Source organism: Diceros bicornis, chromosome 26 (assembly GCF_020826845.1).
Source record: "Diceros bicornis minor isolate mBicDic1 chromosome 26, mDicBic1.mat.cur, whole genome shotgun sequence".
NCBI classification, from domain to species: domain Eukaryota; kingdom Metazoa; phylum Chordata; class Mammalia; order Perissodactyla; family Rhinocerotidae; genus Diceros; species Diceros bicornis.
This window is the reverse complement of record NC_080765.1, coordinates 30647635-30662689: the sequence shown is the minus strand read 5'-3', so window position 1 is coordinate 30662689 and position 15055 is coordinate 30647635. Positions and strand designations below refer to the sequence as shown.

Sequence of the window (15055 nt, the reverse complement as noted above, 5' to 3'; positions counted from 1 at the left end):
ACAAGTGTTGGTGAGGATGTGGAGAAATTGGAACATTTGTGGAAACTGGAACCATTGGTGGGAATGTAAAATGGTACAGCTGCTGTGGAAAACAGTATGACATTTGTGAAATATTAAAAATACAATTACCATATGATCCAGCAATTCTACTTCTGGGTATATTCTAAAAAGAATTGAAAGCAGGGTCTCAAAGAGATATTTGTACACACATGTTCACAGTAGCATTATTCACAATAGCTAAAACGTGCAAGCAACCCTATGTCCATCGACTGATGAATGGATGAGCAAAATGTGGTATATATATACAATGGAATATTATTCAATCTTAAAAAGGAAGAAAATTCTGCAGTATGCTACAACACGGATGAACTGTGAGGACATCAAGCTAAGTGGAATAAGCCAGTGACAAAAAGACAAATGCTGTATAAAATCCATATACGTACAGTAGTAAAAATCATAAAGACAGAAAGTGTAATGGTGGTTGCCAGGGGTAAAGGGTGTGGAGAATGGGGAGTTATTGTTTAATAGGTATAGATTTTCAGTTTTACAAGATTAAAAGAGTTATAGGGATGGATATTGGTGAGGGTTGCACAACAATATGAAAGTATTTAATACCACTGAGCTGTATACTTAAAAATATTCAAGATAGTAAATTTCATGTTATGTGTATTTTACCACAATAAAAAATGGAGAAAAAAGGTAGGAAAGGAGATTCTGTGGCAAACATTGACAACAACCCCTAGGAGAGACAGCCTAGGTAGGTTTTAAAACCTCCTGGTCCAAGGTTTTAACCTGTAATTCCTAGCGGCAGGTAGAGCATCTATTGTGGAGATAATGGCTTTAAATAATATTAATTAATTCATTTATTCATCCAAGAACATTTCTGAGTATCTATTATGTGACAGACATTGTCTGAGGCCCCAAGTACAGTCATTGAACAAAACAGACATGGTCCCTGCCCTTATGGAGCTTGTTCTAATTGTGGTTACAAAGTAACTTGCTCATTTGATTGAAGGGCAAGAGGCCATTTCTTTTTATAAGTTATTCTTACTATAATTTATTTGTTATTATAAATTAATGAGTGGCTTTTTAATTTATATACTTTGGTATTTTGTGAACTTAACTCATGTGAATAAATTACCCCAAATTAACTTTGAGACACTCACAATATTAAATCCTGAGTATAAGAGAATGAAGTCTAGACCTAGCTCTGTCATAATCTTATCAGAGAAAGGACATTTTGTGAAACCTTTTGACAGCTACTATCTGACTTTGCCTAGTGACAGCCTGAATTCCCCAGGGATTTTCATTTTGAACTATTTCACAGTGCAAGAAACCAACCATGTACAAATTAAATAAATTATGGAAACATTGTTAGGTCAAAGCTTTAAAGTCATTTCTAGTATAGACTCCAAGTTAGAACTAGAACTTTTCCTATGATGACACAGATATTAATTCTTTTTTTTTTCTTGACTAACTCTTAAACCTTCTACCACAAAAACACACACGCATCAAGACCCAAGCTCAAGATCTTTACATATTCTCAGCTGAATATATAGAAGTACATTAGCATAAAATATTAACATATTTGAAAAAATCCGTAACAGTGATTACTTTATTCCAATGCAAAGAGGGTAGGGTTTGCTCTCAAACTGATGCAGGATTTTATGGGTGGAAGTTTTTATTTTTTAAGGTCATTATTACTCACTTAAGGAAGACTTCTTCCATGGTAGTGATTGAAGCACCAAGGCTGGCAATGCCCAACTCCTTTTGTTTCTTTTCCAGATCATTAAACAGAGCTTCAAACCTGGAAGGAGAGGAGGAAGAGGAAAAGAAAGTACCAGCACTAGTCTAGATCCATTTTCTCTCTTTTCTTTTAAAATTTTTTGTTTATTGCAGTAACATTGGTTTATAACATTGCATAAATTTCAGGTGTACATCATTATACTTCTATTTCTGCATAGATTACATCATGTTCACCACCCAGATACTAATTACAATCCATCTCCTTTTTTTTAGCTCATTTTATTTCCAATTGTATTCTTCCCTATTGTTTTCTTAAAATTTTTTTATTGTGGTAAAAAATATAAAACACTAAATTTACCATTATATCATTTTAAGGGTACAGTTCAAGCAGCATCAAGCACATTCACAACGTTGTGCAACCATCATCACCATCCATATCCAGAATTTATTACGATCCCAAACTAAAACTCTGTACCCATTAAACAATAATTCTCTATGCCTTCCTTCCCTCAACTTCACTTTTACTTTCTGTCTCTATGAATATGCCTATTCTATGTGCCTGATATAAGGTGGAATCACACAATATTTGTCCTTTTGTGTCGGGCTTATTTCACTTAACATAATTCTTTCTAGGTTCATTCATGTTGTAGCATATATCAGAATTTCATTCCTTTTTAAGGCTGAATAATACTTATTGCATGGATATAGAACGTGCTGCTTATCAATCACTCGTCAATGGACCTTTGAGTTGTTTCCACCTTTTGGATATTGTGAATAATGCTGCAATGAACATCGGTGTACCAACATCTGTTCGAGTTCCTGCTTTCAATTATTTTGGGTATATACCTAGAAGTGGAATTGCTGGATCATATGATAATTCTACGTTCAACTTTTTGAGGAACTGTCACACTGTTTTCTACAGCAGATGCGCCATTTTACATTCCCAATAGCAATGCACAGGCTTACAATTTCTCCACATCCTTACCAACATTTGTTATTTTTTGTGTTTTTGATTTGCATTTTCCTAATGAGTAGTGATGTTGAGTATCTTTTCATGTGCTTATTGACAATTTGTACATCTTAGAAGAAATGTCTATTCAAGTTCTTTGCCCATTTTTGACTTAGGTTGTTTGGTTTTTTGTTAGATGAATTTTCAATATCATTTTGTTCCACAATAATTTCTGGTTAGCCATGGGAAAAATGTTTAGTAGATCACTATTCACTGTAATGCTTATTGTGAAACAAATGAAAATAAGGAAGATACATTTACCTTAGCAAATTTTTCCCCACTATAACTTTATCTTTGATACAAATTCGTTTGTTCTAAAAAAATTATTAATTTATTTTCTGTAAGTGTTGAGGACTATAGCTAGTTAATAAAAGTTAATTTATTCACATGTGGTTCCTACATCAAATGGAAAATAGTTCTCCAATTACACGAGGCATAAATCACTAAATGACAGAAAACAGAGGTACTGAAGTAGAAGCTGGGCACTGAGAGAGTAAGATTTAATTAAATAGCTACGTGAGTTGTAAGGGAATTTTGCTAATTGTGGTGTAGTTACATCAAAGATTCTAAAGAATAATTTTACCAAAAAGAATTAACATTGTTTTAGATTCAAGAGATCTTCTCCAGAAACCCATCGACTTCTTAAACTCATCTCTCATTCCTAGTGAGGGACTATCAAGCCTATGTGTGATAACCCTCAGAGATGATGAATCAAAACTCTTCATCTTCTAAACTTTCTCCATATTTTAGGTTGAATTCCACTTCCATCTAACATTACCTAGCTTTGATTACTGGTTCTACTCTTACCCCTAAGTTCAATCTGACCCCTCTTCCTATGACAACTCTTCATGTATCTAAAGGTCATTTTCCTCTTTCTTTTGAATCTTCTCAATAAGATCCCTCCTGCACATGATTTTCACCCATATTCAAGATTCTAGGAGGAGGAAGTCAAGATGGTGGCGTAGGCAGACTCTGAACTCACCTCCTCCCCCGGACAGAGCCAATTTACAACTATTCGTGGAAAAATTAACCCTGAGACAGAACTGAAAACTGGATAAGAGGAACTCCTGCAACAACGGACAATCCTAACTGAGGTAGAAGAGGCAGAAACTCCCTTCTGGAGAGGAAAAACGCCGCTGCCTTCACAAGCCGCAGCGCCTCACGGCCGCCGGGAGCAGCCCACAGGTATGCAGCCCTCCCTGGAGGTGTGGGGCCCTGAGCCGGGGAGCGCCCCTGATGTGGGCATTTTGTGGACCCAGCACAATTGAGATGAGTGGCATAATATCTGACTTTGCTGCTACTAAAACATTGGGGAGTACCCCCAGAAAAGCTGGTTCACAAAGAAATTGAAACTGGCTCTTAAAGGGCCCACGCGCAAACTCACCTGTTTCAGAAAGCATCCTAAAATCACCAGAAAGAAAGGTGCACAGTGCTGTGGTGAAAAGAGACTCACCTGATAGGCCCTGTGTGCATCTCGGTGAGAGGTGAGACCTCTCCAGGGACTGGGACAGTGGCGGCGGCCATTGTTGTGGCTTGGTGTGGGCGTGCTTACACAGACGCCATTGGAGTTCTCCCTGGGGCCTGCTAGCCCAGGGTCTGCCCCACCCGCTAGAGCACCGATTTAATCCAGCTCAGCCAGGGCAGGCAGCCTACCCTAGAGACTGGCCCACCCAACAACAAGCCCTCAGGCAACTTGTGGGCCTGCATAGATTGGTGACTGGATTCTCTGCTACCTGGCAATGGAGCCCGACTTCAGCGGGGCAGGACGTGCACAAAGAGCGGGTGGAGAGTGTGGGGCAGTGGCAGAGTGTGTGGGGCTCCCACCGTGAAGAGACTGGGTCCACTTCGGGTGGTCGGGGCACGCACACGGGGCAGGACTGTGTTGACTGTGTGTGTGGACCTGTGGGCGGCAGGGCTTGTCAGCTGCAGAAGACTTGTGCTTCTCAAAGACCCACATAGGGGGTTTGCCACACCTTCCAAACCCTGAAACAATTGGGTGCTCCTGTGCCTGAGGCCAGCCCCACCCAGCTGCAATCCTCAGAGAGCTGAAAAGAGACCTAAAGGCTGGAGGCTTATAGCAATTGTAAGGCCCTGAGCCTAACAACCTGCCATGCTGGGGGCCTACTCACTTAAAAGAAATACTGCAACACAAATGTGGTATTAGAACTTGCAGCCAACTGTGCTGGGGCTCCCCATGCCTGATAAAGAGACTGAAGGGCCCACAACAACTACAAGCAGCTGAGCAATACAACAGCTGGCTAGGAGCATAACAACCTCCCTGGGTGCCTACAGGGAGAGCAAACAGGCCACAACAGAAGGACACACGTAGCCCACATAGGGGTCACCCCTGGAACATTGAGAACTGAGGGAAGCACACTGCAGGCCTCCGAAGCCATCACTTACATAAGGTCACCTATCCAAGAGCAGAAGACGAAGCTGACCTACCTAATACGTAGTCACAAGCACAGGGAAAGAGGCAAAATGAGGATGCAAAGGAATACATTCCTAGTAAGGGAACAGGACAAAATCCCAGAAAAGGAACTAAGTGAAACAGAAATGAGCAACCTACCCGACAGAGAGCTCAAACTAAGAGTGTTAAGGATGCTCACTGATGTGGGGAGAAGAATAGATGAACTCAGTGAGAATGTCAACAAAGAAATGGAAGATATAAAGAAGAACCAATCAGAAATGAAGAATACAATACTGGAAATGAAAAATTCACTAGAAGGACTCAAAAGCAGAGTAGAGGATACAGAAGAACGGATCTGTGAGCTGGACGAAAGACTAGAAGAAATTACCCAAGCTGAACAGGTAAAAGAGAAAAGAATTAAAAAGAGTGAGGACAGTCTAAGGGACCTCTGGGACAACATCAAGCTCACTAACATCCATGTTATAGGTGTCCCGGAAGGAGAAGAGCCGGACAAAAGGGCAGAGAATCTATTTCAAGAAATAATAGATGAAAACTTCCCTAACCTAAGGAAGGAATCAGACATCCAGGTACAGGAAGCACAAAGAGCCCCAAACATGATAAATCCAAGATTGCCACACCAAGACACATCATAATCCAAATGTCCAGAATTAGAGAGAAAGAGAGAATCCTAAAAGCTGCAAGAGAAAGACAAGTTACATACAAAGAAAGCCCCATAAGGCTATCAGCTGACTTCTCAGCAGAAACCTTACAGGCTAGAAGAGAGTGGCATGGTATATTTAAAGTGCTAAAAGGAAAAAACTTACAGCCAAGAATACTCTACCCAGCAAGGTTATCATTCAGTTGGAAGGAGAGATCAAAAATTTCCCAGACAAGCAAAAATTAAAGGAGTTTGTCACCAAGAAACCAGTGCTACAAGAAATGTTAAAGGGGCTGATTTAAGGGGAAAAGAGAAGACAACAAATAGGAAAAATTATCTATTTCCATGATAAGAGGGTAATGGATACAAATAGACAAAAAAGAAGTTAGATATGATATCAAAAACATAAAAGGAGGGAGGAAGGGAGTTAAAGAGTAGAGCTTTCAGAGGTCAAACTAAAGAGACCATCAATTCTGTATAGAAGAAGAAAGGAACAGAGAAGGACTACTAAAACACTGAGGAAAAAAAGTTAAAAAATGGCAGTAAGTACATACTTATCAATAGCTAATTTAAACGTCACTGGAGTAAATGCTCGAATTAAAAGGCATAGGGTGGCTGATTGGATAAAAAAACAAGACCCATATATATGCTGCATACAAGAGACACACTTCAGACCTAAATACACTTACAAACTGAAAGTGAAGGGATGGAAAAAGATACTCCACGCAAATGGCAATGAAAAGAAAGCTGGGGTAGCAGTACTCATATCAGACAAAATAGACTTTAAAACAAAAACTGTAAAAAGAGACAAAGAAGGGCATTACATAATGATCAAGGGAACAATGAAACAAGAGGATATAACCCTTGTAAATATCTGCGCACCTAATGTAGATGCACCTAAATATATAAAGCAATTATTAACAGACATAAAAACAGAAATAGACAGTAACACAATAATAGTAGGGGACTTGAACACTCCACTTACACCAACGGATAGATCATCCAAACAGAAGATCAATAAGGAAACATTGGCCTTAAATGATACACTAGAACAGATGGACCTAGTAGATATATACAGAGCATTCCATCCAAAAACCGAAGAATACACGTTCTTTTCAAATGCACATGGAACATTCCCCAGGATTGATCACATATTAGGCCACAAAACAAGTCTCCATAAATTTAAGAAGATTGAAATAATACCAAGCATCTTTTCTGACCACAACGGTAGGAAACTAGAAATCAACTATAGGAAGAAAATCAGAAAAGCCACAAATACGTGGAGATTAAAGAAAATGCTACTGAACAACGACTGGGTCAACGAAGAAATCAAAGAAGAAATCAAAAAAAAACCTGGAGACAAATGAAAATCAAAATATGACATGCCAGAATTTATGGGATACAGCAAAAGTGGTTCTAAGAGGGAAGTTTATAGCAATACAAGCCTATCTCAACAAACAAGAAAAATCTCAAATAAACAATCTAACAATGCACCTAAAGGAAATGGAAAAAGAAGAAACCAAGCCCAAAATCAGTAGAAGAAGGGAAATAATAAAAATAAGAGCAGAAATAAATGAAATAGAGACTAAAAAAACAATAGCAAAAATTAATAAAACCAAGAGCTGGTCCTTTGAAAAGATAAACAAAATTGACAAACCTTTAGCTAGACTCACCAAGAAAAAAAGAGAGAAGGCACAAATAATTAAAATCAGAAATGAAAGAGGAGAAATTACAACAGACACCTCAAAGATACAAAAGATTATAAGAGAATACTATGAAAAGCTATATGCCAACCAGTTCGACAATCTGGAAGAAATGGATAAATTCTTAGAATCATACAACCTTCCAAAACTGGATCAAGAAGAAGTAGAGAATTTGAATAGACCAATCACCAGTAAGGAGATCGAAACCGTAATCAATAACCTCCCCAAAAATAAAAGTCCAGGACCTGATGGCTTCCCTGGTGAATTCTACCAAACATTTAAAGAAGACTTAATACCTATCCTTCTCAAACTCTTCCAAAAAATTGAGGAGGGGGGGGAAGCTCCCTAACTCATTCTATGAAGCCAACATTACCCTGATACCAAAACCAGACAAGGACAACACAAAGAAAGAAAACTACAGGCCAATATCACTAATGAACATTGATGCAAAAATCCTCAACAAAATACTAGCAAATCGCATACAATATGTTAAAAAGTTTATACACCATGATCAAGTGGGATTTATTCCAGGTATGCAGGGATGGTTTAACATTCGCAAATCAATCAACGTGATACACCACATTAATTAAATGAAGAATAAAAATCACATGATCATCTCAATAGATGCAGAGAAAGCATTTGACAAGATACAGCATCCATTTATGATAAAAACTCTGAATATAATGGGTATAGAAGGACAGTACCTCAACATAATAAAGACCATATATGAGAAACCCACAGCTAATATCATCCTCAATGGTGAAAAACTGAAAGCTATCCCTCTAAGAACAGGAACCAGACAAGGAGGCCCACTGTCACCACTCCTATTTAACATAGTACTGGAAGTCCTAGCCAGAGTAATCAGCCAAGAGAAAGAAATAAAGGCGATCCAAATTGGAAAGGAAGAAGTGAAACTGTCACTATTTGCAGATGACATGATTTTATATATAGAAAACCCTAAAGAATCCACCAGAAAACTTTTAGAAGTAATAAACGAATATGGTAAAGTTGCAGGATACAAAATCAACATACAAAAATCAGTTGCATTTCTATACACTAACAACGAAGTAGCAGAAAGAGAAATTAAGAATACCATCCCATTTACAACTGCAACAAAAAGAATAAAATACCTAGGAATAAACTTAACCAAAGAGGTGAAAGAGCTGTACACGAAAACTATAAAATATTGCTGAAAGAAATTGAAGAAGACACAAAGAAATGGAAAGATATTCCGTGCTCTTGGATTGGAAGAATTAACATAGTTAAGATGTCCATACTTCCTAAAGCCAGCTATAGATTCAATGCAATCCCTATCAAAGTTCCAACAACACTTTTCACAGAAATAGCACAAAGAATCCTAAAATTTATTTGGAACAACAAAAGACCCCGAATAGCTAAAGGAATCCTGAGACAAAAGAACAAAGCCGGAGGTATCACACTCCCTGATTTCAAAATATACTACAAAGCTATAGTAACCAAAACAGCATGGTACTGGCACAGAAACAGACACACAGATCAATGGAATAGAATCGAAAGCCCAGAAATAAACCCACACATCTATGGACAGCTCATCTTTGACAAAGGAGCCAAGAACATACTATGGAGAAAAGAAAGTCTCTTCAACAAATGATGTTGGGAAAACTGGACAGCCACATGCAAAAAAATGAAAGTAGACCCTTACCTTACACCATACACAAAAATTAATTCAAAACGGATTAAAGACTTGAATGTAAGACATGAAACTATGAAACTTCTAGAGAAAACATAGGCAGTATGCTCTTCGACATCGGTCTTAGCAACATTTTCAAGCACCATGTCTGACCGGGCAAGAGAAACAATAGAAAAACTAAACAAATGGGACTACATCAAACTAAAAAGCTTCTGCACAGCAAAGGAAACCATCAACAAAACGAAAAGACAACCTAACAATTGGGAGAAGATATTTGCAAGCCATACATCTGATAAGGGCTTAATCTCCAAAATATACAAAGAACTGATGCATCTCAACAACAAAAAACTACCAACCCAGTTAAAAAATGGGCAAAAGACCTCAACAGACATTTCTCCAAAGAAGATATACAGATGGCCAACAGACACATGAAAAGATGTTCAAAATCATTAACTATCAGGGAAATGCAAATCAAAACTACAATGAGATATCACCTCACGTCCATCAGAATGGCTATAATTAACAAGACAGGAAACAACATGTGTTGGAGAGGATGTGGAGAGAAGGGAACTCTCATACACTGCTGGTGGGAGTGCAAACTGGTGCAGCCACTATGGAAAACAGTATGCAGATTCCTCAAAAAATCAAGGATAGAACTACCATATGATCCAGCTATTCCACTGCTGGGTATTTATCCAAAGACCTTGAAAACACCAATGCGTAAAGATACATGCACCCCTGTGTTCATTGCAGCGTTATTCACAATAGCCAAGACTTGGAAGCAACCTAAGTGCCCATCAAGGGACGAATGAATAAAGAAGATGTGGTATATATACACAATGGAATACTACTCAGCCATAAGAAACGATGAAATCCAGCCATTTGTGACAACATGGATGGACATTGAGAGTATTATGCAAAGTGAAATAAGTCAGAGGGAGAAGGTCAAATACCATATGATTTCCTTCATTAAGTAGTAGATAATAACAACAATAAACAAACACATAGAGACAGAGGTTGGATTGGTGGTTACTAGAGGGGAAGGGGGGAGGGAGGAGGGTGAAAGGGATAATTTGGCACATGTGTGTGGTGATGGATTGTAATTAGTACTTGTGTGGTGAACATGATGTAATCTATGCAGAAATAGAAGTATAATGATGTACACCTGAAATTTATACAATGTTATAAACCAATGTTACTGCAATAAACAAAAAATTAAAAAAAAAAGATTCTACATACTCTGTTAAGGATTATTGTACAATCATAATAAGATTATTCCTGTGATGTCTTCGACTGATTTTGGTATCACAGCAATACTGGCCTTATAAAACAAGTTAGGAAATGTTTTTTTTTCTCTTATTTTCTAGAAAAGTTTGTGTAGAATTGGTATTTTTTCTTCTTTAAGTGTTTGGTAGAATTCATCAGTGAAGCCATCTGGTCCTGGAGTTTTCTCTGTGACAATGTTTTAAAATACAAATTCACTTTCCTTAATAAGTAAAAAAGTTTTCAAGTTATATATTTCTTCCTGAGTCAGTTTTGGTAATTTGTGTCTTTCAAAGAATTTTTTTCCATTTTGTCTAAGGTGTCAAATCTATTGGCATAGAGCTGTTTATAATATTCTCCTATTATTAATATATTATCTGTAGAATATATAGTGATATCATCTCACTCATTCCAAATATAGGTAATTTGTGTCTTTTCTCTTTTCCTTTCTGATCAGTACGACTGAAGTTTCACTGAATGCATTGGTCTTCTCAAAGAACCAGCTTACAACTTTGTTTAAAAACCTCAAGTTCACTTTTGTTAGCCCCATTCTATAGATTAAAATATAGATTTGTGGGGTTATGAGTATTTTTTCTAAGTCTCTTATTCATTTTTTTTTCATGTAAACACACATGTGTAAAGCATTTAGAGCTGTGCCCAGCACAAAGCAAATGAACGATTAATTAAGCTATCAAAGTCCTGGCAATAACCAAAAACTCCTTGTCATTTTATTCTTTTCCTACTATAGTCAACTATTCTGTGAATTAAATGGGCTATAGACATTTTATTCTGGTTTTTTTTTCTCTCTTTCAATAGTTGGTTTAAAATTATCTTGTTAAAGAAATTTTCATTCTGAACAAACATATTCTTCCCCACCTTCATGATTTGCATCCTATGCTGTGCTAGATCCACTGTCCATGGCCCAGAAATCCACATCTAACATGTTCTTAACCTGTGTGACTAGTTGTTCATTTTTCAGAGACTCTTCTTTCTCTCTTCCATGCCCAAAATATTTAATAGGAAGACGTGATGAAAATATTACCTTTTTCTAAATCCTTACATTTCCTATTTTAATATTAATGATATAGTCATTTTTCTTGGTTTCTTCTGATAATGTCATTTGTGTACATCTGCTATGGGATGGGCAGATGTTTTGATAAGTTTAAGCAGCTTCTCTAACATGTTTCTTTCAGAGACACCCTGCATTTCCAGATTTATAATCACCATACTGTGCTAAAAGTACCCAACAAAACATCTGTCGTCTAACTCTGTTGAACGAATGTTCATATAATTGATGTCCAGTTGCAGTTTCTTTCATTTCCCTGACTCTCTCTCACATGACTAGGGTCTAGGTCCCCCCTAGCTGTCTCAATATTGTTCCATGCTCATGTTTTTTAAGAAGGTTCAGATTTACTCTCTGAATGAATATAGCTCCCATGGAGCATTTCCTCTTCCTTTTATTCCTCTTCTAGGGAACATTTATTTTCATCTCTCTTCATTTATTAGAATCTTGGTTGCCGGACTCTTCTGTGTTATTTCCTTCATTCTATCCAGGAACTCTGTATCAGATGGAAATGTAGAGCAATGTCCTACAAGTCCGTCTTGTGTATGGCAAATCTCTTCTTCTGTACGGCAAATCACCTTCCATCTATGGGATATCTAGGTAGTAATAACTTCAGAAAAGATGAAAATGGCACACTCCCTGAAGGTCAATGATGAGTACTCTTAGTTTCCACTTCTCTTTGCTAGGATGGGAATCCCAGGTACCCAGGTACAATTATCATCCCTGCGTCTCCCCTCTATAATTAATTTGGCTAACTACTGAGGTCAAAATCTCTGTTTCCTCTTTGTCCTTGTCATCCTTGCTCCAAGAGTTGACATTTAAACTACTTTTTTCTTTCATCATCTTAAGATTTCCCTGGGCTTTACTCACTATACATAAAATTTATACACTACAAACATCTTCCCTATTAACACTAGGAAGCTATATAGCCACTAGGTTGCAAACCTCCCTCCAAAAAAAAAAAAAAAGAAAGAAAAATATCCAACAAGCCTTGAATGAACTTGAACTTACGAGGCAATCCTCTGTTCAGTGAGAGAAAGCTTCAGCTGTGAAATTCTCAACTCTAGTTGGCAAATGACAGCTAAAACTAGAGATCTGGCTTGTTAGCAAAATACTACTCACTAAATAGTACTTTTTACTATTACTACTTGCTAAACCTGGAAAATTAAAAATGATTTCTGGTCACTCAATCCATCTATCTAGAACTCTCTGAATCTATACCTGTGTGTATACTCCTTGGGTAGGATAAATGATAATTCAGTTCCAATACAGTTCTCCAAAGTGGCATCTGGAATATGAGACTGAATCATTGCGGAGATCTTCTCAACATCACAATGTGGTTCCCTCTCCAGGACTATATGATATCCAGCACCTGAGAGAAACCATTTAGAAGACCAAATAAAGCAGTTTTGTACTTTTACATTTCCTTGTAAGACCAAATTAGGCTCTCTATTGTTCAGGTTACCTAGGTCCACAAGGAAGAAGACATGGTATGTCACAAGACAAGGCTAACACCTAAAACTTCCAAATGCTGCTCCAAGAACCAAGATATTGAGTAAATAGCAACTTCCTCTATAATTTCAATAATTTTCTTAGTGAACAATAATAATTTAGTGTATACAACCAGATAGAGATGATATATGAAGAAAGGCCCTTGTAATTTGGCTACTTATTATTTTTGAAACTGTAATCTTGATAAATATTCATTTATTATCGTTGGTTGCCCACTGTGTATCAGGCATTAATCTAGGCCCTGGGGATTGAGCAGTGAACAAAGCAGATAGAAATTCCTGCCCTCATAAGAGCTACTTTCTAATCAAAGGAGACAGAAAATAATACAGAAGAATAGGTTAAAATATATATTGTGCTAGAAAAAAACAAAGCAGAGAAGGGAGACATGAAATGTTGAAGGAAGGTTGTTAAGGTTTAGACAGAGATTCATGGAAAGCTTAACTGAGAATATAATTTTTGATTAGAGACCTTAAAGAAATCAGAGAATTATTATACCTAATTAATGCTTTGCCTATATAGAGAAATTCTTTTCTGAAATTGGAGGAAAATATCATTGCTTTTAAATATATGCATTTCAAATGGTGATTGTATTTGCACTTATGTCTTTTATTAAGATTTTTAAAATGTGAATAACAGGTCTTAAGCATAGATCTCTTAGCTGATAATCTGGTTTATTTACCTGGCTTACAGTAGGGAAGACACTCACCCATTTTAAAAATGAGGCAACTAACATCCAGAGGATGAAGTGACTTATCTATTATTTACTAGCTATAGGAACCAAAACTACTTTTGGTTTACTTACAAAAGAATATGTAAATTGTTTTTCATTTCTCAGGAATCATGACACAATAAACTTCTCAATTGTCTTGTCTTCTTAAGACTCTAATCAATAGAAAATGCCTCCTTTTGCAGAGAGGCAAGGTACTTAGTGAGAGCTGAATGCTGATACCAACATGGAATTTCCTATGCCATCAAAGAAGCAAACATAAATCCTAAGCTTTTGATTAAAATGTAAGAAGTCCAGTTTAAGCATATTTAAAGTTTAGCATCTATAAGAAGGGACCTGAATGTCCCAAAGTATTACACCTTTTAAAATATCTACTTACATATTATGTACCATTTTACCAATAATTAGTAACATTAATGAATGCTATCAGAAATTATTAGAAGTGATTTATTTATCAAAAGCATAGCTGTTTAAATCACGTGGCTCATAACCCAGGCACACCCAATTCTGATGGCATGAATCTAATTTTGGATGTAGAACCCCTTACAAGTCAATTGTACAAACTCAAACCTGTAAGGTGAATAAACTTTGAACAACTGAATGGGTATATAAATATGACTTGAAATAAATTTTTGGTATATCTGGGCCCCAGTTTTGTATTCTATAAAATAGAGTTCTTGTTTGAATATTAAATATGATATATAAAGTGGATACCATAGTAACCAGTATAGACAAAACAATTAATGTGTTGAATGAACTTAATTAATAATTAATGAGTTGAATGAACTGAAATACTGAATAAATGAATGATGAAGCAATTCATCCTTAATTATCTCCATCTACATTTATACTCTCCAATTTTAGATTTCTATTACTGCAATTTTGGCCTTCAATAATTCACTGTTTGATGTTTAAGTTTTATCTCCTAAAAAACCCACGTACTTATCAAAGTCAAGGACGCCGGCCCTGTGGTGTAGTGGTTCAGTGCGTGCGCTCTGCTGCTGGCAGCCAGGGTTCTGATCCTGGGCACGCACCGAGGCACCGCTTGTCAGGCCATGCTGTGCCGGCGTCCCATATAAAGTAGAGGAAGATGGGCACAGATGTTAGCCCACAGCCAGTCTTCCTCAGCAAAAAACAGGAGGATTGGCATGGATGTTAGCTCAGGGGCTGATCTTCCTCACACACACACACACAAAAAGTCAAGGACTGTTTTATTCCACTTAAATGATTCTTTCATTCTGCACTACATCCTTAGTGTCAATTGCCACATTCTAGAGTTATCTCATCACACTGGG

General features: G+C 37.1%; 1 protein-coding gene across 1 annotated transcript in view; it reads right to left on the bottom strand.

The window, feature by feature from the left end:
* LOC131422011 (phospholipid-transporting ATPase ABCA3-like) overlaps positions 1–15055 on the bottom strand; it is a 206546-nt gene that overhangs the window by 98887 nt on the left and 92604 nt on the right. The window contains 2 exon segments of the mRNA XM_058568871.1: positions 1709–1807; positions 12743–12893. Of these exon segments, the coding sequence (XP_058424854.1) occupies positions 1709–1807; positions 12743–12893 (250 nt within the window).